Source organism: Hemitrygon akajei, chromosome 10, assembly GCF_048418815.1.
Source record: "Hemitrygon akajei chromosome 10, sHemAka1.3, whole genome shotgun sequence".
Lineage (NCBI taxonomy): Eukaryota > Metazoa > Chordata > Chondrichthyes > Myliobatiformes > Dasyatidae > Hemitrygon > Hemitrygon akajei.
The window spans coordinates 111,153,276-111,173,857 of NC_133133.1; the positions used below are offsets into that span (position 1 = coordinate 111,153,276).

The 20,582-nt window shown below is 39.7% G+C and overlaps 1 protein-coding gene across 3 annotated transcripts in view; it reads left to right on the top strand.

The window, feature by feature from the left end:
* The window catches only part of mon2 (MON2 homolog, regulator of endosome-to-Golgi trafficking), a 155,771-nt gene that overhangs the window by 76,065 nt on the left and 59,124 nt on the right, over window positions 1–20,582 (top strand). For all 3 annotated transcript variants that reach the window (XM_073058733.1, XM_073058734.1, XM_073058735.1), the window contains 5 exons: window positions 326–546; window positions 3,355–3,436; window positions 14,307–14,485; window positions 19,167–19,279; window positions 19,378–19,482. In XM_073058733.1, the coding sequence (XP_072914834.1) occupies window positions 326–546; window positions 3,355–3,436; window positions 14,307–14,485; window positions 19,167–19,279; window positions 19,378–19,482 (700 nt within the window). The remainder of the gene's footprint in view (window positions 1–325; window positions 547–3,354; window positions 3,437–14,306; window positions 14,486–19,166; window positions 19,280–19,377; window positions 19,483–20,582) is intronic.

Here is a 20,582-nt window from a genome sequence, read left to right on the forward strand (position 1 = left end):
ATATACACGCTGCATTGTTCTGTGACTCTGTATGCAAGGAGTAATACAATATCCAAAACTTTGTTTATTTAAACAGTATAGAAAGTACTTATTTCCATCTCAATAAGCATATTATCCTGACAAAGTTAACATACAGTAATATTTTTACTTCACCTCTGTTTCTGAAGGTATTAAAGTTTCTGATTTTCAAATTAGTTTTAATTATAGAATTGATCAGCATTACGATATCTTACCAATACCCACAGACTGTAGAATTGTATCTAATGGCCTCTTAAAATATATCTGATTTTTAAAATAGCTCACATTAATTTGAACTGCAATTTAGCCTAGAATCACTGGACAAAGTGGAGCCACCTACAATTCCTGATGGGTATGCCATGTCTGTAGCATTCAGTTGTCTTCTGGACCTGGTTCGAGGTATTACAGCCATGATCGAGGCAGAACTGGAGCGTGAATCTGCTTCCCAGAGTGACGTTGCAAAACCAGACTCTGACGTGCAGCCTTCAGAGCAGCAGGAAAAGTCATCAATGACTGAAGAGGAGGCTGGTAATCTTGGTTCTAAATGCTTGATCTCTGATTTATTTGTGTCAACTTTACACAACATTACTCTGTAAACTGTTCTCCCTCTGAGTAAACAAAATTAACCCTATTACTGTGGCATAATTCACATTATATATCTCTATTTGATGTACCTGAGTATTCCCTGTGAGAGATCATGAGTGAAAGTTGTCAAAATTATGAATAATTTCTGTAGAGGAAATTTAAAACAAAATTCTATATTGCAAAAGTAACATATATAAAATGCTGAAGTAACTCAGCAAATCAGGCAGCAGCTAGAGAGAAAAATGAACAGTCAACATTTCAGGCTGAGACCTTTCATCGAAATGTTGACTGTTCATTTCCCTCTATACATGCTGCCTGACCTGCTGAGTTCTTCCAGCATTTTGTGTGTGTGTGTGTGTGTTGCTCAAGATTTCCAGCATCTGCAGAATCTCTTGTTTACATTGCAAAAGGATCATGAATCAGAAGATATACTTATGCTGATTGGCAAATGCTTAGGAGATACTTTGAGAAGTCATTATTTTACACAGATTTGTGATCCAGAAAGACTAGTTTGGAAACTGAGAAAATTAGAAAATATTTGAACTTTATAAGGCTGCGTGGCAAGAGCAGGAAAATTAATTGAGTTACTCTGCCAAAGAGCTGGTAGAGTGAGTGGCTTTTCATCTACACTGTCAGTCCATGATAGTGGCAGAACTCTCCTTATCTAATAACCATATTGCAGAAAGTTGAGGGGCATTCATTTTAGATTGTCTGTTATGCATTTAGCAGTTGTGTCTTGGATATTTGTGTCTTTTATTACAGTAGCAATTCTGCTATTTTGGTTACAATATATATTTTGCATTTATTTTTAGCTAAAGGTACTTTCTTCTTTATATTAATAACCCTGTAATTTTGTAATGCTATCATTTATAGTGTCTTGGAGAATAGATGTTAACAGGAAATGTGTTCTACTCTGTATTTAGAAGAATGGGGGTGGGATGAACTCATTGAAACCTACCGAAGGCCCTTGATAGAATGGACAAGGAGAGGATGTTTCCATTGGTCAGAGTGTCTAGGACCAGAGAACGTTCCCTCAGAATACAAGGATGTCCCTTTAGAACAGAGATGAGTAGGAATTTCTTTAGCCAGTGGTTGGTGATTCTGTGGAATTCATTGCCGCAGACTGCTGTGAAGGCAAATCCTTTGGGCATATTTAAAGCAAAGGATGGTAGGTTCTTGATTAGTAGGGGATGTTATGGGAAGAAGACAGGACAATGGGTTTGAGAGGGAAAAATAAAACAGCTATGATCAAAGAATGGTGAATGCTCTGGAAAGCCTAAATGTGCTCCTATGTCCCATGGTCTTATAATCAAACAAATATGTAAGATATTTTGCCTTTTAAGTAAATATTTCAGTTTATGTTTGCACAGGGAGATTAATGATACTTTGGAATCTTCAGTTTGTTTTCCCAGGTACAAGTCAGCAAAAGAAACTAGCAAGAAGGGTGACTCAGCAACAGACTTCCTCCTATCATTATCCTCCATTCACTCTGTTATCGCAAACAGCTGCTGTCAGATCCCATGTGCTCTTGTGTCACGTCATCACAGTTGTGTCTGCTGTTGTTAGCACAGCAGTATTTCCCAGTTTCAGTGGCCCATTTTGTTTTACTTTTAACATGAAGGAAAGCAATGGGAAGGTGAAGAAATTGGTATGGAACAATTGATTGTTCTCTTCATTGAGAGCAAATAGTTTGTGCTGAGGTAGCTGACTTAAGCTAATGTGCAGGCGAAACTCAACCATCAGTTTGTTCCCTGATTGTAGAGTAATCTCACAAGTTATGTGTGTGTTGAGTGAACTCGTACAATCTCTTAAAAATCAAAACTTGAAAGACATTTAGACAGCTTCATAGGTAGGAAAGGTTGAGAGGGATAAGGATCAAATACAGGCGAATGATGTTAGCTCAGAGAGACAGCTTTGTCGGCAAAAGTTGGGCCAAAATACCTATTTCTAAGATATTCTTACAGTCAGGGTTCATAATTGTCATCTGTTACATAATTGTCATAATAATCTGAATTATTATGAGGAAAAATACAGTGGTTAGAAATTTATAAACAGAGATTCTGCAGATGCTGAAAACTGGAAAAAAAACACACACACAAAATGCTGGAGGAGCTCAGCAAGCCAGGTGGCTTCTATGAAAGGGAATAAACAGTCAAGACCCTTCATTAGGACTGGAAAGGAAAGGGGCAGAAGCCAGAATAAAAAGGTGGGAGGAGGGGAAGGAATCCAAGCTGACAGGTGATGGGTGAGACAAGGTGAGTGGGGAAGGGAGGATGAAGTGAGAAGTTGGGAGGTAGTAGGTGGAAAAGGTGACGGGCTGAAGGAGAAATCTGATAGGAGAGTGAGTGATGGAAGGAGAAGGGATGAGAGGTAAACCAGCCCAAATTTAGTTACACAAAGATTTTTTGAAAGGTAGAAAAGTAAGAAAGGTAGAAGATAAACCAAAGCAAATTGTCATTAACTATTTAAGGATTCATAAGGCAATCATTTGCTCTGGCATTTTGTATCAATCTGTTGTAAACATAATCTGAATACTTTGCGTCCCTAGCTTAGTAAGCCAACTCAAGGCAACATAGAAAAGTACACAGTAAATTAAAACAACTCAGCCCATTGCCTCTGTAAACATATTTTCTTATTTGCTTCTCTTGATTCCATTTATTAATTTATAAATTGATACACTAAAAAATTGAAAAGGTCAATTCATGAAAATAATACCCAGTCCAAAGTTCCACTCTCCATGGTTTTTCTCAGTTTCTCGAGCCGTGTGGGAGGAGATGGTTGGTGCTTGCTGGTGTGGTCTTCTCGCAGCTCTTTCACTGTTGCTGGATGCCAGGTAAATACTAATGAATCTTTCTATCCCTACATGACTCTTGTTTTTGCAGTTAATAGACTGAACTAAAACTATCTAAGGGTTCATGGCAACTCTCCATAAAACTTATTTGGTATCAAGCAAAAAAGTGAGGTGATTTTTGATATCAAAACTTGTCACATCTGGACCAAAGTTTCTACATGAATATCCTTTTTTGAAGTTTAAATTAAACTTATTATCAAAGTTACATGTGTGTTATATATACTACCTTGAAATTCATTTACAGGGAAAATGGAAATGCAGTAGAATTTACAAAAAACTACATAAGCAGTCTGACAGCGACTATGCAAAAAAAGACAAACTGCAAATAAAAAATAACACAGAGAACATAAATTGTAACAAGTCCTTGAGAATGAGTCTCTAGGTCATAATATCAGTTTAGAGTCTTGGTGACAGTGGGAGAAAACCAAAGCACTCCGGGAAAACGCACACATTCCTTGAGACTGCTTATAGAATAGCACCGGAATTGAACTGCAGACTCCCGAATGCCCCGAGCTTTAATAGCGTCACACTAACCAACTGCTTTGCTACCGTGGCACCCAAAAGCATTTGCAGTCTCGAGATGGAGACACAGAGACTACGGACACTGGAACCTGGGGCAAAAATAAAAACGAGCTGCTTACAGGAGCTCAGTGGGTCAAGCAGCTGCTGAAGAAGGAAATGGACAGTTGATGTTCTGGGTTGGCGTGTAAGTGCATTGTGATTGTAAAACCAACTTGCCTGATATCTTCATATGAAATTAAACTTTGTTATTCTGAATGGTTATTAAAGGACCTTGAGTCAAAATTGGTTTTGAAAGAAAATAGGTCTCTCAGTTTGAAATTCTAAAACTTGACAGCAGGCACTTTAGTCCCAAGTACATATTCCTAAGAGAAAATTTAATGGTTATGCAACATAGATTTAAAACTACAGTTTGTTGTTAAAGGATATTGAGTAAAAGGTAATTCATTCCATAAGTTAATGGATGTCTGGCATTCCACCGAAAGGGTTAACACTTCTTATGTGTGTCAGAAGTAAAGTACCTGGGTTCCGCCACTTTCAAGATGTCAGGCTGAAAGATGGGAAGTGAGATTAGTTTGCGTAAATTCTTTCTAGGTGGAGAGAACGCATTACTAAGCAAGGTTGCAGTAGTACGTGTGGGCTCTATGGAGAGTGAAAACACCTCGTCAGACCATAAGAAAAATAACACACAGGAACAGAGTTGGTCTGTTCAGCCCTTTGAGTCCGTTTCACTATTCCATCAAGGCTGATTTATTATCCCTCTCCACCCCATTCTCCTGTCTTTTTCCCCATAACCTTTGATGTCCTGTTTAATCAAGAACCTATCAACCTCTGCCTTAAATATCCCCAATGACTTGGTCTGCACAGCCATCTGTGGCAATGAATTTCACAGATTCACCACCCTCTGGGTAAAGAAATGTTTTCCTTATCTCTGTTCTAAATGGGCGTCCCTCAATTCTGAGTCTGTGCCCCCCAAGTCCTAGACTCCTCCACTATAGGAAATATCCTCTCCACATCCACTCTATCTTGGCCTTTCAATATTCGATAGGTTTCAGTCTCATTCTTCTAGGCTCCAGCAACCATCTTCTTGGTCCAGAGCCATCGAACGCTCTTCAGCTGTTAACCCTTTCACTCCTGGGATCATTCTCATGATCCTGTTCTGGGCACTCTCACTTTTAGCACATCCTTTGTTAGATAAGGGGTCCAATACTCTGCGCAGTCTGACCAATGCGTTATAGAGCCTCAGCATTATATCCATGCCTTTGAATTCTAGTCCTCTCAAGATGAATGCTAACATTGTATTTGCCTTCTTTACCACCAACTCAACCTACAAGTTATGGAATTCTGCATGAGGACTCCAAAATCCCTTTGCATCTCTGATTTTTAAATTTTTTCCTCATTTAGAAAATAGTCCATGCCATTATTCCTACTGCCAGAGTGCATGACCATACACTAGATTCCATCTGCCACTTCTTTGCCCATTCCCCCATCTGTCTAATTCCTTCTGCAAGCATCCTCCTTCAGTCCTACTTTCCCCTCCACCTATCTTCATATCATCTGCAAGCATGGCAACAAAGCCTTCAATTCATTCATCCAAATGATTGATATATAATGCGAAAAGAAGCAGTCCCAACACTCTGCCCTGCAGCACACCACTGGTCACCGGAAGCCAACCAGAAAAAGCCTGCTTTATTCCCACTATTTGCCTCCTGTCAGCAATGTTCTGTTCATCTTAACATCTTTCCTGTAATACCATGGGCTCCAACTAACCTGGGGGCAAGGATGGATCGCTCTAAGTGCTAAGCTGATTTGGAGAGGTCGAGACTGGCTTCGAGCTGGGCGGTGTGGGCTAGGCCCAGAGCGTTTCGCTTTTGCGGCCCAGGTCCTAAAGTAAGGCACAATCCGCTGTTTTAACAATTTAAACGCCAGTGCAGATAGACTGGAAAGGCAGGTTGTCAGGTCTGCAGGTGAGAGTTGGGCCGATTCCGCTTGCTCTCCCACAATGTTCACTCCTCTCTCTGCAACGCTGAGGCTGTGTTTCACGTCCGCGAGTTTCGCTGTGATTTACACCGTGAGAATTGAAACTGAGGCTTTGGCCTCCTCTGGGCTGCTCCTGGGATTCGGATCTAAGGACTCAAGTTTGGTTCAGAATGCTGTGCTTGCTTCTATTGTTTGCATGATTTGTTTTCTTTCCCTCTTTTTCTGTGCATTGGGTGTTGGTCCTTTTTTTTTAATTGGTTGCTTTCAGGTTTCTTGCTTTGTGGCCGCCTAGTAGCGGACAAATCTCAAGGTTGTATAACTTACACATTCTTTGATAACAAATGTACTTCAATCTTGAATCTTGTTTAGTAGCCTCATGTACAGCACCTTTTCAAAGGCCTTCATAAAATCCAAATAAACAACATCCACTGACTTTCCTTGGTCTATCCTGCTTTTTATTTCCTCAAAGAATTCCAAAATATTTGTCAGGCAAGATCTGATGTTTTGAAAATCATGCTGACTTTGGCATATTTTTATCATCTGTCACCAAGTACTCCAAAACCTCATCTTTAATAATAGACTCCAACATCTTTCCAACCACTGAAGTCAAGCTAACTGGCTTATAATTTCCTTTCTTCTGCCTCTCTCCTTTCTTGAAGAATGGAGTGACATTTGCAATTTCCCGGTCTTCAGGAACCATTCCAGAATTTAGTAATTCTTGAAAGATCATTTAGCAATGCCTCCACAATCTCTTCAGCTACCTCTTTTAGAACCCAGGGGTGTAGTCCATTTGGTCCAGTTGACTTATCTACCTTCAGACCTGTCAGCTTCCCAAGCATCTTCTCCTTAGTAATAGCAATGGCAGTTGCTTCTGCCCCAGACACACTCGAATTTCTGGCATTCTGTCAGTGTCTTCCACAGTGAAGACTGACACAAAATACTTATTAAGTTCCTCCGCCATTTCTTTGTCCCTCATTACTACCACTTCAGCGTCTGATATCCACTCTCACCTCCCTTTTACTCTTTATATATATATATATAAATACTTGTTTTTTTTATATTAGCTTACCTTCATATTATCTTTCCTCTCTTTATGGCCTTTTAGTTGCCTTCTGTTGGTTTCCAAATGCTTCCCAATCCTCTACCCTTCCCACTAACTTTTGCTATATTATATGCTTCTCTTGCTTTTATGATGTCTTTCATTTTCCTTGTCACCCATGGTTGCCTCGTCCTCCCTTTAGAATACTACTTCATCTTTGGAATGTACCTTGCCTGCACCTTCTGAATTTTCCCAGAAACACAAGCCATTGCTCCTCTGCCATCATCCCTGCTATTTTCCTCTTCCAATCAACTTTGGTCAGCTCCTCTCTCATGCCTCTGTAATTCCCTTTACTCTACTGTAGTACTGATACATCCAATTTTAGCTTCTCAAACTGCAGGGTGATTTCTATCATATTATTATCACTGTTTCCTTTACCTTAAGCTCTCTAATCAAATCTGGGACATTACAGAACACCCAATCCAGAATTGCCATTCCCTTGGTTGGCTTAACTACAAGCTGCATTAAAAAGCCATCTCGTAGGCTTCCTACAAATTCTTTCCCTTAGGACCAGCACCAACCTGATCGTCCTAATCAACCTGCATATTGAAGTCCCCCATGACTATTGTAACGTTGCCCTTTTGACATGCGTTTTCTATCTCCCGTTGTAATTGTAGCCCATTACCTGGGTACTGTTTGGTGGCCTACATATAACTCCCAACAGGGTCCTTTTACCCTTGCAGTTTCTGAACTTTACCCACAAGGATTCTACACCTTCGGATAAAAAAGACACACAAAGTCAGGTTACTGACAGAGTGCTCTTCTCAAAAAATGCACCCTGCTTTTATCAAAACAACTGACAGAGGACTTTGTAAGAAGAATTGTAAAAATGCATGAATCTGGAAAAGGCTGCAAAAGCATTTCTAGATGAACTCAGCAGGTCGGGCAGCATCTGTTGAAACGAACAGTCAACGTTTCAGGCCGAGACCCTTCGTCAGGACCGCAGCATCTGCAGTGTACTTTGTGTTTAAAAGCATTTCTAAAGGCCTGAGTGTTCATTAGTCCACAGTAAAAGAATTTGTCTTCAAATGGAGGAAATTAGGTACAGTTGCTATTCTCCCTAGGGCCACCAAAAACACAACGTGCAATGCTAAAGGAGGTGAAAAAGAACCCAAGGAAAAGACCTGCAGCAGTCTCTAGAACTTGCAGAAGTCTGTTCCTGTGTCCACTATAAGAAAAACACTGAACAAAAATGGTGTTCATGGAATGAAAGACCACCTGGATGTTCCACAAGGCTTCTGGGACAATGGTCTGTGGACAGTTGAGGCAAAAGCTGAACTTTTTTGGCAGAAATGCACACTGCTATGGAGGAAAAAGGGCAAAATCTCATCCCAACTGTGAAGCATGGTGGAAGGAGCATCATGGTTTGGAGCTGCTTTGCTCCCGCAGGCCCTGGATAGCTTGCAATCGTTGAGGGAACAATGAATTCAAAATTGTATCAAGACATTTTGCAAGAGAATGTCAGGGTTGCGGTCTGTCACCAGAAGCTTAATAGAAGTTGGATGATGCAACAAGACAATGATCCAAAATCAACAGAATGGTGCAAAAAGAAGAAAATTTGTGCTTTGGTACGGCTGAGTAGAGTTCAGACCTTAACCCAAATCAGATGTTGTGGCATTGCCTGTTCATGGAAGGTATCCCAGAAATATTGATGAATTGAAACAGTTTTGTATGGAGGAATGGTCTAAGTCTGATCAGCAGCTACAGGAAATGTTTGGTAGAGGTTATTGCTGCTAAAGGAAGTTCTACCAGTTGGTAGATACAAGAGTTCGATACATTTTCCAGCCTGTACCGTGAATGATTAAACAATGTGTTCGGTTAGGACATAAAGTACAATTGTTTGTGTGTTATTCGTTTAGACATATTATGTTTGTCTATTATGGTGATTTAGATGAAGATCAGAACATATTTTATGAGTAATTAATGCAGAAAAGCAGGTAATTGCAAAGGGTTCACTAACTCTATTTGCCAGGGAGACTGGAGGTCTCCCTGAGTTCCCACACCTCACATGTGGGATATACTATAAAATCTGGGCCTGCACTAGTGGGTACTAACAGAAAAATAATTATTAGAAACTCATTAACTTAGAACCCCTGTCTGTGCTTGCTTAAGCTTGTTGAGCCAAAGCCTAGCCACTCTAACACTGTGTACTCACAAAATGGCCGCTCTGCTTACATGTCACTTTTTATCGGTCCTGTACTGATTGCAACCAAAAGCCCAGAGCTCTTTTTAAACCATATGCTTTGTGACCAATAAATGACCTATCATGCTGATTGCAGCCCACTGACAAGAGCCTCATCAAGTGGATGTAGAAGATATCATGGTATTAATTTTGAAAATATCTTCAAAAGGCGATGCCTCAAAAAAGTGAAGATTCACACTCATTTTTTTAAGAACAACTTCTTCCCTTCTGTCATTAGATTTCTGAATGGCCCATGAATGCTACCTTGCTAGTTCGCTCTTCATTATTTATTTATTTACTTGTAGTTCTGATTGTAACTTACAGTATGTTTATGTATTTCACTACAGCTATCAAACAAATAATTTCATGGCTTATGTTGGTGGTGATAAATCTGATTCTGAAAAGCTGGGAAGTTCACTCCTGGTGTTTTGGCCAATCCTGATCTTTCAACATTTCTTATCAATAATAGATTGAGGTTTTTGTCACATTGCAGATCATGGGACACCATTGTACATAAATTGACCACTGTTTTGTGCATTAAAACTAAATGAATGTCACAAAGTCAGAAAGTTAATACAGCATGGGGAAAAAACTTGTCAAAGCATGTTCAATAGTTGTGAAAGGTTTTATGTAAATATACAAGTTATTTTTATGGTTTTCAGTATAGACTAATGTGTGCACGTGCTGTGTGTACATTTTTATTTTATCTATCCCTTTGTTTTGTTTTCCTTATCCATCCTCCACTGTCCAAATATTGACAAATTGAAGCTCAAAATATATCTAGTACAGGGGCTCCTTAGATCTGCAAAATCCAACTTTATGTAAATTCTCATGCATATTTTTAAAACAATTTTCAGAAAAACATTTCATTGTAGTCATTATGGAAACATACAGTGTATATATATTTCATGACTTTAATTTTGAGTAGTAAGGTTGATTATTCAATGAAATGAATTATAGCAAGTGTACGTAGGCTGAATGTTATGAACAGCTTTAGAAAAGGGACATTTCTGACTGAAATTGGCTTATGAAACAGAATGTGTATATAACCCAGGACTGCCTGTACTGGTTTTCAGTAGAGTTAAAATTCAAATAAAATGAGAAGATAGCTATGCTGGCACAGTGCAAAGTTACAGAAATGAATTTTAACTGTAAGTAGGCTGTGGGCTGATATTGAACTCAGTTCCATCTGGTGTTACCCTTATTTGAGTGCATGCTTCTGTTTAGAATGACAGTTCCTATGGCTGAGTGGCACCCTCCGGAGGTGCAGTCAAGTTTTGCATCAGTATTGCACGTGTGCCTCTTAGCATTTTCCTCAACCGAAGTGATTTTATAGAGGCTTCCTGTCTCAATATACAATGAGATTTTTCATTTAAATTTCCTATTTCTCTTCAAAATGTTCAAGGCATCATTTAGAATCAGATTTTTGAAAGATCATCAGTGCCTAAATCCACCAGCTCTCTAGGTTTTATGGCAGATAGATTAAAATAGTTCTCAAAGAATATTCTACTTGGATATTCCAATGCATTCGCCTCAGATCTACCCTGCACATACACGTAAGCAGTGGCTAAGAGCTAGAGCAGTTACGCGTGTGATGCCTGCAGGATTAAGCAATTGTTCCTGTTTAGTAAAAGATTCCATGAGTGAAGATTGACCATTTATGCAAAATATTGGTGGGTGGGTTTCTGAATCTTGTGTAAGGGATGGGGAGGAAAAGGCCAAAATTGGCTTTGGTAATAGAATGTGGACATTACACCATTTGTGTCAATTTGATGTTTCTTTGGTTCACTTTTAAACATCTATTCAAAAACAAAACTACTCTTAAATTAAGGTATTGTATGTAGATTAGCTTTCCTTTCCCCTGCTGTGATCACTGATGTTTCCAGTTCTGTTAGCGTAAGAGATGGGCTTTGAACCAGCCAGTGGTTTTACTGCCTTCACCAGACCTGAGTTTCAAAGGTACATTTAATGTCAGAGAAATGTATACAATATACATCCTGAAATGCTTGTTCTTCACAGCCATCCACGAAAAACAGAGTGCCCCATAAAATGAATAACAGTTAAGTGTTAGAACCGCAAAGTTTCCCCCAGCTCCCCTCTCTCCCACGCATAAGTGACAGCAAGCAATGATTCCCCCCCCCCCCACCAGCAAAAAACAGCATCGGCACCCACCACCACTGAGCACTCAAGCATACAGTAAAGCAACAGCAAAGATACAAACTTGCAGTACTCCAAAGACTACTCAAATCACCCATTGTTCAACATACCACAGGCTCTCTCTCTCTAATAAAGGAGAAAGCAGTGTCTCTGTTTCACAGCAAGAGGGGAGATATAACCAACAACTCGCTGGTTTATGGTGTTAAAAGTCAGTCGCTTTTTCCGAGCTCTGTGCCCAAAGATCTCCGGTCTCCAGGTACACAGCCTTAGATCTTCCGACTCCCACGACACACCATTCTCGTGCCCGGACACTGACCTCCAATACCCCCATCTCCAGAGCCATGAAACTTAGACCTCCGAAGGCAAGTGAAAATCTTAGGCCATCCCCTTGGTGTGCCAAATAATGGCCAGTCACGAAACCCCAAGAGCGTTCCCATTCCCACAAAGAACTGTAGTCAATGTGTAACTCCAGGTGAGGGTCTTCAAAAGAACCTTGAAAGGGAAAAATAGAGATATTAAAGATAGAAATAGAGCTGTTTCCAAAGATGCAAGCAAAGGAGTTACCATTAGCCGCCATTGATTCTCCTAAACTGCTGCTCCTCCTGTTCGGTTCACCTTTACAGTTTTTCAGTAGTCCGTACCATCAAGTGAATGGAACCCAGATGGTTAGAGTAATACAACATGGGAACCAGTCTTTGGGCCCAAGTAGTCTGCAACAACCACAGCATCCTCCCTGCTTGTCCTACTGTAGTTACCTACGTTCATCCCATAACCCTCCAGGCCCCTCCACACCATGTACGTATCAAAATGCCTCTTAAGTGTTGCAATTATACCTGCTTCAAACACTTCCTCTGGCAGCTCATTCCAGCTACTCATTACCTTATGTGTAAAGAAGTTACCTTTCAGGTCTCTCTTAAATCGCTCCCTTCTTACCTGGTATCCATGCTCTGTAGTTATGGATTCTCCAAACCTGGGGAAAAGAGGCTGACTATCCATACTCCTCATCCCTCATTCTCCTATGCAACAGTGAAGAAAGATCCAACATGGCCACCCACCACTGTAATGCAGGCCCTTTAGTCCAGGCAACCTTGTCGTAAATCTTTTCTGCACCTTTTCCAGTTTGACTATGCCTCTCCTGTAAAAAGGTGACCAAAACTGTACACAATACTGCATGTGCAGCCTCACCGATGACTTGGCAGACCTGATGGTCATTAAGAGGGCCATGTCACCCTTCATTGTTAATATAATTAAAGAACCCCTTGGGATTATCTTTAATCCTGGCTGCTAAATCAATTTCATAGGCTCTATTAATAAACTAATTCTGATTCTATTTGCCCTCCTGATTTCCCTCTTAAGCCTGGTCTTAAACTTTTCAGGCTTTTGCTGTCTGTTTTCATCTCAGGAAAGCAATTCATCCTTGAGTTTTGTTCCAGACGTTGTAAATCTGCCTATGGCTACTCTTAGAGACATTAAATGTTTATGAATAAAACATCAAGGCTCAAACTGAATCTTGGTAATGTTCCACTGAAATTTAATCGCAGTTTTTTCTCACCCCACTGTGATGTTACAGTAGGTATGAATTTGAATCCCTCTATGAAAACTGGATGATATGAATTAAATAATTAAATGCCAGTGTCATCTTTGGTTGCCTTGAATCGGCCAGATTTTTAAAAAAATTCATCAGGTTCATCATCCTTCCTGTCTAGCCAATGTGACTCCAATACCCCATAGTGATGTGGTTCATTTTTTAACTAACTTCTGAAATGATCTAGCAAACTGTTGAGTTTAAGGAAATGTACTGAAGCCAAGTGAGAGTCTCCCATTCCCATTCAACTGACATTGACTTGCCAGTCATGTAAAACTGAACACCTTCCTGAACTGGGTGATTCTGTACCACATCATAAAGTAGCATGTATGTTTTCTGAATCTGAGCAATTTAACTACATTGAGCATACACAAAATGCTGCTGGAACTCAGCAAGTTCTATGGAAGGAGAATTACCAGTCTTCGTTTCCAGTCCTGATGTTGCCAGATCTGTTGAGCGCCTCCAGCGTTTTGTGTGTGTTGCTCAAGATTTCCAGCAGCTGCAGATTCTTTTGCATTTATAATTTAAATACATTATTTGGCGACAGCTTGTGCTATTCAAGTAGTTCAGAATTGTTTAGCCACACTGGCTGGAAAATTGAGAATAACTTAATAAGAAAATAGAAACCTATCTCCTTTCACTCTGTTTTTCTTCTCACCCGATTGTCTACACTATCAGTGATCTCATTTTTAAGCAATTGAATTTCTACCTTCAGAATTTATCTTGTGAAAGTGACTCCTGGAATTTTTCAGATCTGATGTCTTACGCATTGCAAAAAAAATGTTGACACAATTTTTGCACTGCTTAAAGTATTGGAATCTGTGGAATTCCAGGAATTACATTCACAAGGTAAATTTTGATGGTAGAAGTTGATCTACACAGTCTGACTTTTCAGCAGAAGAAAGGTAGATGTTCAGTATTTTCACAATGACAAGTCGCAAGTAATACCTATGTAAGCTCTCTGTCCCTCTCTTCTGGCCCAATGAGCTGCAGCACCTAGCAACACACCTAGCCTAATCACAGCTTCTTCCTATAGATGCTGCCTGGCCTGCTGCGTTCCACCAGCATTTTGTGTGTGTAGCCTAATTACAGGACACTTTACAAAGACCAGTTCACTTACCAACTGGATATCAGCAATCATCTTGAAACTTTGCTTTGTACCAAAAAAAAAGAAAATATTAAAAAGTCCTGTGCAACATTAACTGAGTTGAAACTTGGTAATTCCTGCATTCAGAATGTGTGGGGAAATTAAGTTTTATTTGTTGCTTTGTCTGTTGTATTACAATGTGGTAATTGTTCACTACAATACATAGCTTATTTGTTTTTACAGTACTGACGAAACTGCCTCGGAAAACATCTTGAAAGCAGAAATGACTATGGCATCCCTCTGTGGCAAGTTGAGTCTCATTACGCCAAGAGATGCTTTCATCACGGCCATTTGCAAAGCCTCACTACCCCCACATTATGCTCTGACAGTGCTGAATAGTTCTTCTGGTGTCTTTCATAAAAGTGAGTTGTTTTTATGTTTGCATGTTTCAAGTGAGTAAAGAATTGAAAGCATTCACATCAGCAGGATTTTGTATTTTTGGTTAGCAGTTACAGCGGCATGCAAAAGTTTGGGCACTCCGGTCAAAATTTCTGTTACTGTGAATAGTTAAGTGAGTAGAAGATGAACTGATCTCCAAAAGTCATAAAGTTAAAGATGAAACATGCTTTTCAACATTTATATTATTTTTGTTTTGTACAATTTTAGAGTGTAAAAAAGGAAAGGAGCACCATGCAAAGGTTTGGGCACCCCAAGAGATTTGAGCTCTCTGATAACTTTTATCAAGGTCTCAGACCTTAATTAGCTTGTTAGGGCTATGGCTTGTTCACGTCATCATTAGGAAAGGCCAGCTGATGCAAATTTCAAAGCTTTATAAATATCCTGACTCTTCAAACCTTGACCCAACAATCAGCAGCCATGGGCTCCTCTAAGCAGCTGCCTAGCACTCTGAAAATTAAAATAAATGATGCCCACAAAGCAGGAGAAGGCTATAAGAAGATAGCAAAGAGTTTTTAGGTAGCCATTTCCTCAGTTCATAATGTAATTAAGAAATGGCAGTTAACAGGGATGGTAGAGGTCAAGTTGAGGTCTGGAAGACGAAGAAAACTTTCCGAGAGAACTGCTCATAGGATTGCTAGAAAGGCAAATCAAAACCCCTGTTTGACTGCAAAAGACCTTCAGGAAGATTTAGCAGACTCTGGAGTGGTGGTGCACTGTTCTACTGTGCAGTGACACCTGCACAAATATGACCTTCATGGAAGAGTCATCAGAAGAAAACCTTTCCTGTGTCCTCACCACAAAATTCAGAGTCAGAAGTTTGCAATGGAACATCTAAACAAGCCTGATGCATTTTGGAAACAAGTCCTATGGACTGATGAAGTTAAAATAGAACTTTTTGGCCACAATGAGCAAAGGTATGTTTGGAGAAAAAAGGGTGCAGAATTTCATGAAAAGAACACCTCTCCAACTGTTAAGCACGGGGGTGGATCGATCATGCTTTGGGCTTGTGTTGCAGCCAGTGGCATGGGGAATATTTCACTGGTAGAGGGAAGAATGAATTCAATTAAATACCAGCAAATTCTGGAAGCAAACATCACACTGTTTGTAAAAAAAAAAAGCTGAAGATGAAAAGAGGATGGCTTCTACAACAGGATAATGATCCTAAACACACCTCAAAGCCCACAATGGACTACCTCAAGAGGCACAAGCTGAAGGTTTTGCCATGGCCCTCACAGTCCCTTGACCTAAACATCATTGAAAATCTGTGGATAGACCTCAAAAGAGCCGTGCATACAAGACAGCCCAAGAATCTCACAGAACTAGAAGCCTTTTGCAAGGAAGAATGGGCGAAAATCCCCCAAACAAGAATTGAAAGACTCTTGGCTGGCTACAGAAAGCACTTACAAGCTGTGATACTTGCCAAAGGGGGTGTTACTAAGTACTGACCATGCAGGGTGCCCAAACTTTTGCTTCGGGCCCTTTTCCTTTTTTGTTATTTTGAAACTGTAGAAGATGGAAATAAAAAAGTAATCTTGCTTAAATTATTAAAGAAATGTGTCATCTTTAACTTTATGCCTTTTGAAAATCAGGTAATCTTTTACTCGCTTAACTATTCACAGTAACAGAAATTTTGACCAGGGGTGCCCAAACTTTTGCATACCACTGTATATGGTTAACTGTTGTACTAAAGACTGATGTACCATTTTCACTAATTTTGTTAAAAATCTTGTTTCAGATAACTTCATATGGAATGAATTTCAGTTATAGTTAAAACAAGATAATATATGGTGATTTTTCAATGATCATTTTTTTCAATAAAGTAAATCACCTTCATTGTCGCGATTGTTATGTAGTTCTGAAGCTTTTGGTATGAGTGAATGAAGTTGTTGAGCAGGTGGTGGAGGTGATCTTGGGAGTGAGAGTAGACCTCTCAGCTTTTGAGTTTGTCTATCTGTCATTCATTCTGACCTTTGTGTATCCCATTTACTAGTTTCATATCCCTCGCCCATCAAAGTCTGTCTTCCCAAGCAGGGAAATTTCAGTTGTTCTAGCCTCCTTCTCCTTTTGTAAGGGGTGTATGGTAGGATAGATTTTTCAGAGAGAAAAGAGTCCCCCACAACCATTTTTCCATATATAAAAGGGATGTACTCCTGGAAATCCTCACGTTAAGTGATTTTGTTTTTAATTGAAACGGATAAGTGCAATACATTTTGAACATTGTAGCAAATTAATAGCCTTGTAAATCAATGACACATAGCTTCAAAGTCTTGCAGTTAGAGCAAAAATGTGTAAATCAGATGTTTGTAAATCAAGAAATTGCTGTATTGCTTGTGTGGATAAAGGTTTTACCAATATCCTTTGATGTGAAATTTTAATATGCCTTTTTAATGTGAATTTCCTCACAGAGGGACAACAGTTTTCTCCATATCTACTGTATTCAATTTGCCTCAAAACCTCCCATAAAATTTTCACTAAGCTATTTTATGCCTATTTCTCAGCAGTTTAAAATCCTATTATCACTGAATTAAGTCTGTGCAGTATTCCCTTTACAGACAACGAATCGTTTCTAAATTTTCATGTTCTTACTGAATGTGATACTTGGGACTGATTTTAAGCTATAAGAGCTTTAGGAGTTCCCTCAAGTATTTGAAGGGTGCTCATTCTCACACATTGATAATAGTTTTGTTGTTATTGTAATGGACCACCGATAGGATCTAATGAACTAGAATGCAGCATGATTCAAAACCCATGCCAAGTAACTCATATTAGTAGGAACCCAAGTTGAGGTCAGAATTTGTATTGCAGAATATTTTTTCTAGGCACTTTTAAAGGCAAGGAGCTTTCATAGAGCTGTAGAAAAGTACAACACAGAAACAGGCTCTTTGGCCCATCGAGTCCGTGCTGAGCCGTTATTCTGCCCAATCCTATCCTCTGGAGTTAAAGTTATGTTGCACATTCATTGCTACTTTTATAAATGTTCTCAGTTCCATAAACTACAATGTGTAACATTGAGTGATGGCATTAAAGATTTGTTTGTTACGTGCCGTGCCGTATGAAATGGGTGATCGTGGTCTTTACGTGACCATGAGTATTCTTGACAGATTTTTTACAGAAGTGGTTTGCTATTGCCTTCTTCTGGGCAATGACTTTACAAGATGGATGATGCCAGCCATTATCAATCCTCTTCAGAAATTGTCAGCATAACCAGGACTTGTGAAATGCACCGGCTGCTCATACAACCATCCATCACCTGCTCCCATGGCTTCACATGACCCTGAGCAGCGGGTTGGGAGAGGTTTAAACAGGTGCTACACTTTGCCCCAGGATGACCTTCAGAGTAGCGGAGGGGAAAAAGTGGCTTTGGTAGAGGATATCTCCACCCCACCACCCAGGGCATCAAAGAAAGTTTTATATTTAACAACACACACAAAATGCTGGAGGACTCAGCAAGTCAGGCAGCATCTATGGAGAGGAATAAACAGTCGACGTTTCAGGCCAGGACCCTTCACCACGTCTTGTGCTTATATTTAACGTTTTTTTGGACTGTAGGTTCTGGTATTAAAACCAATATGTAAAAGTCAAATCCTTTTGATATATTGCTTTTGTTCAAAAAACCCCACTAAGAATCAATTGCTGTTCCAAGCAATATAAACTTCCTTCAGATAGTTGGGAATGATTTCTTTGGGTCAGTTGTCTTAAGTTATAGAACATAGAATAGTACAGCACAGTACAGGCCCTTCGGCCCACAAAGTTGTGCCGACCCTTAAACCCTGCCTCCCATATATCCCCCCACCTTAAATTATGAACCACCGTATCTTACAGACTTGCAAACTCCCATCATTGCCTCTTGGATATCAAAATAGTGACCACTTTAATTGGTCAGAAGCTACAGTAACCCTCTGTACCTGGGCTAGGATGGGAAAAATGGTCTGGAATTCTACCAGGGACTGTTGTTGAAGCTGTTTATTGTTGGATGTCAGATAGGGACAGAATTGAATTCATCAGTTCTGTTAAATAACTGATGCAAACTTGAGGTTCAGATCACACCAGTGAAATCGCAAAGGACAGTTCTTGTATCTGATGTTTTCCCCTTAGAAGTCAGTACCTTTAGGAGAAGTTACGAGACAAGTGCCAAACCTTTAAAAGAAACAATGTTTTTATTTATACAAATAAAGTCTCAAGATAACAGTAAAGTACTCAACATGTCAGATTAGTGGAAGAGTACTGAAGACCTGAGCCGACCAACTGGCTGATGTCTTCACAGTTGTCTTCAACCTCTCACTCCAGCAGTGCATGGTCCCCACCTGCTTCAAGCAGGCTTAATCCTGCAATGTTGAGGCTGTACCCTCTACTTACAGATTCTTCCACTTTTGGGAAACATATTCAGCGTGTGCAGCCTGTCTAGGACTTTCAATATACAGTAGATTTCAATGAGATCCCTCCTCGTTCTTCTAAACTCCAGCAAGTATAGGCCTAGAGCAGTCAAACTCTCTCATACATTAACACTTTCATTCCTAAAATCATCCTCGCAAACCTCCTCTCAACCCTCTGCAATGTTAGCACATCCTTTCTTAGATATTGGGCATACACTTTGATATTTGAAGATGCATTAGAACCTCATTTTCTTTGTGTTTGCCTTTCCAGCATACTCCATTCAGGGTCAAAGTGTACAGATGATTAGCCCATCTAGTGAATCACACCAGCAAGTCGTTGCAGTGGGTCAGCCACTTACTTCTCAGCCCCAAGGAACAGTCATGGTGAGGTTCCCTTTTCTCAATTGGAATATTTAGTTATTTTGACTTGGTGTATTTTAGTCATTCTGAAGTTAAATCTTTAATTTATTTTCCTTCCCAAGTTGACTGCAAAGAATATTCAGTGCATGCGAACTTTGCTGAATTTAGCTCATTGTCACGGATCGGTACTTGGAACGTCATGGCAGCTCGTTCTGGCTACCCTACAGGTACAGTAAACATCATCTGCATTTTATTTTGTTCCGTTATAATTCAGGTGATATTCCAGTATACGTTGGGATTATTCCACTTTAGTTTTTCTTCCATATTACTATAATATTTCGTATGTAGTTCACAAGACTAAACATGGTCAGGAAACTTGTAAATGGTTGTGTGTATCAGGCACACCTCCCAGTGGGGGAAAGAACCCTGATATCTTTTAGATCAGATTAAGGAGTGATTGTTCTTGCTCCATCCTGCCAACATGAGTTGCATGAACTGGTGATTACTGCTTGTGGAATTGTGCTGTACCAGGTTGACTACTGTTTGCCTACATAACCATAATTGCTGTACTTCAAAGTAACGATTCACAGAGTAAATTCAGTAAATAAATGGCTAAGTTGTCTCTTCCAAGAGACAATACAAGAGGAACAAAGTCATATTGGACAAAATAACTTGCTGTTATTGAATAAACATTTAACAACTTATCTCTCAGAAGATTTGCTTTATTTGTCACATGTACATCAAAAGATACAGTGAAATGAAAAAGAATCTAACGCTTTTCTGGCATATATGATGAATTAATCTCCTCTCAGGCTTCCAGCCGGGTACGGGTGTCAATTTTAACCAACATTTCGATGACAAACTTTGCCATCTTCATCAGGGATGATCAATAGAAGATGTTTCCACTGGACTAGATGTGCTCAGGCATCATCCCTGATGAAAATGGCAGAGTTTGTCATCAAAACGTTGGTTAAAATTAATACCTGTACTTGTTTGGAAGCCCACGAAGAGTTTATTCGTCATACAGTGAAATGCCACATTTGCATCAAGTCAGCAAGAATTGTGCTGGGTAACCTGCAAGCATCACCATGCTTCCAGCCCCCATTAAGCATAGCCACAACTCAATAACTATAACCGTACATCTGTGGAACATGAGAGGAAACTAGAGCACCCAGAGGAAATCCACGCAGTTACGGGGAGAATGTACCTAGTTCATAACCAATAAGCAACTAACCTTCAACAGGTTGAGATTCACTGCTCATGTTACAGTAAAAGGAAAATGTGCAGTTAAACCATTCCCATATGTGTCACAGATGTCATGTAAAAG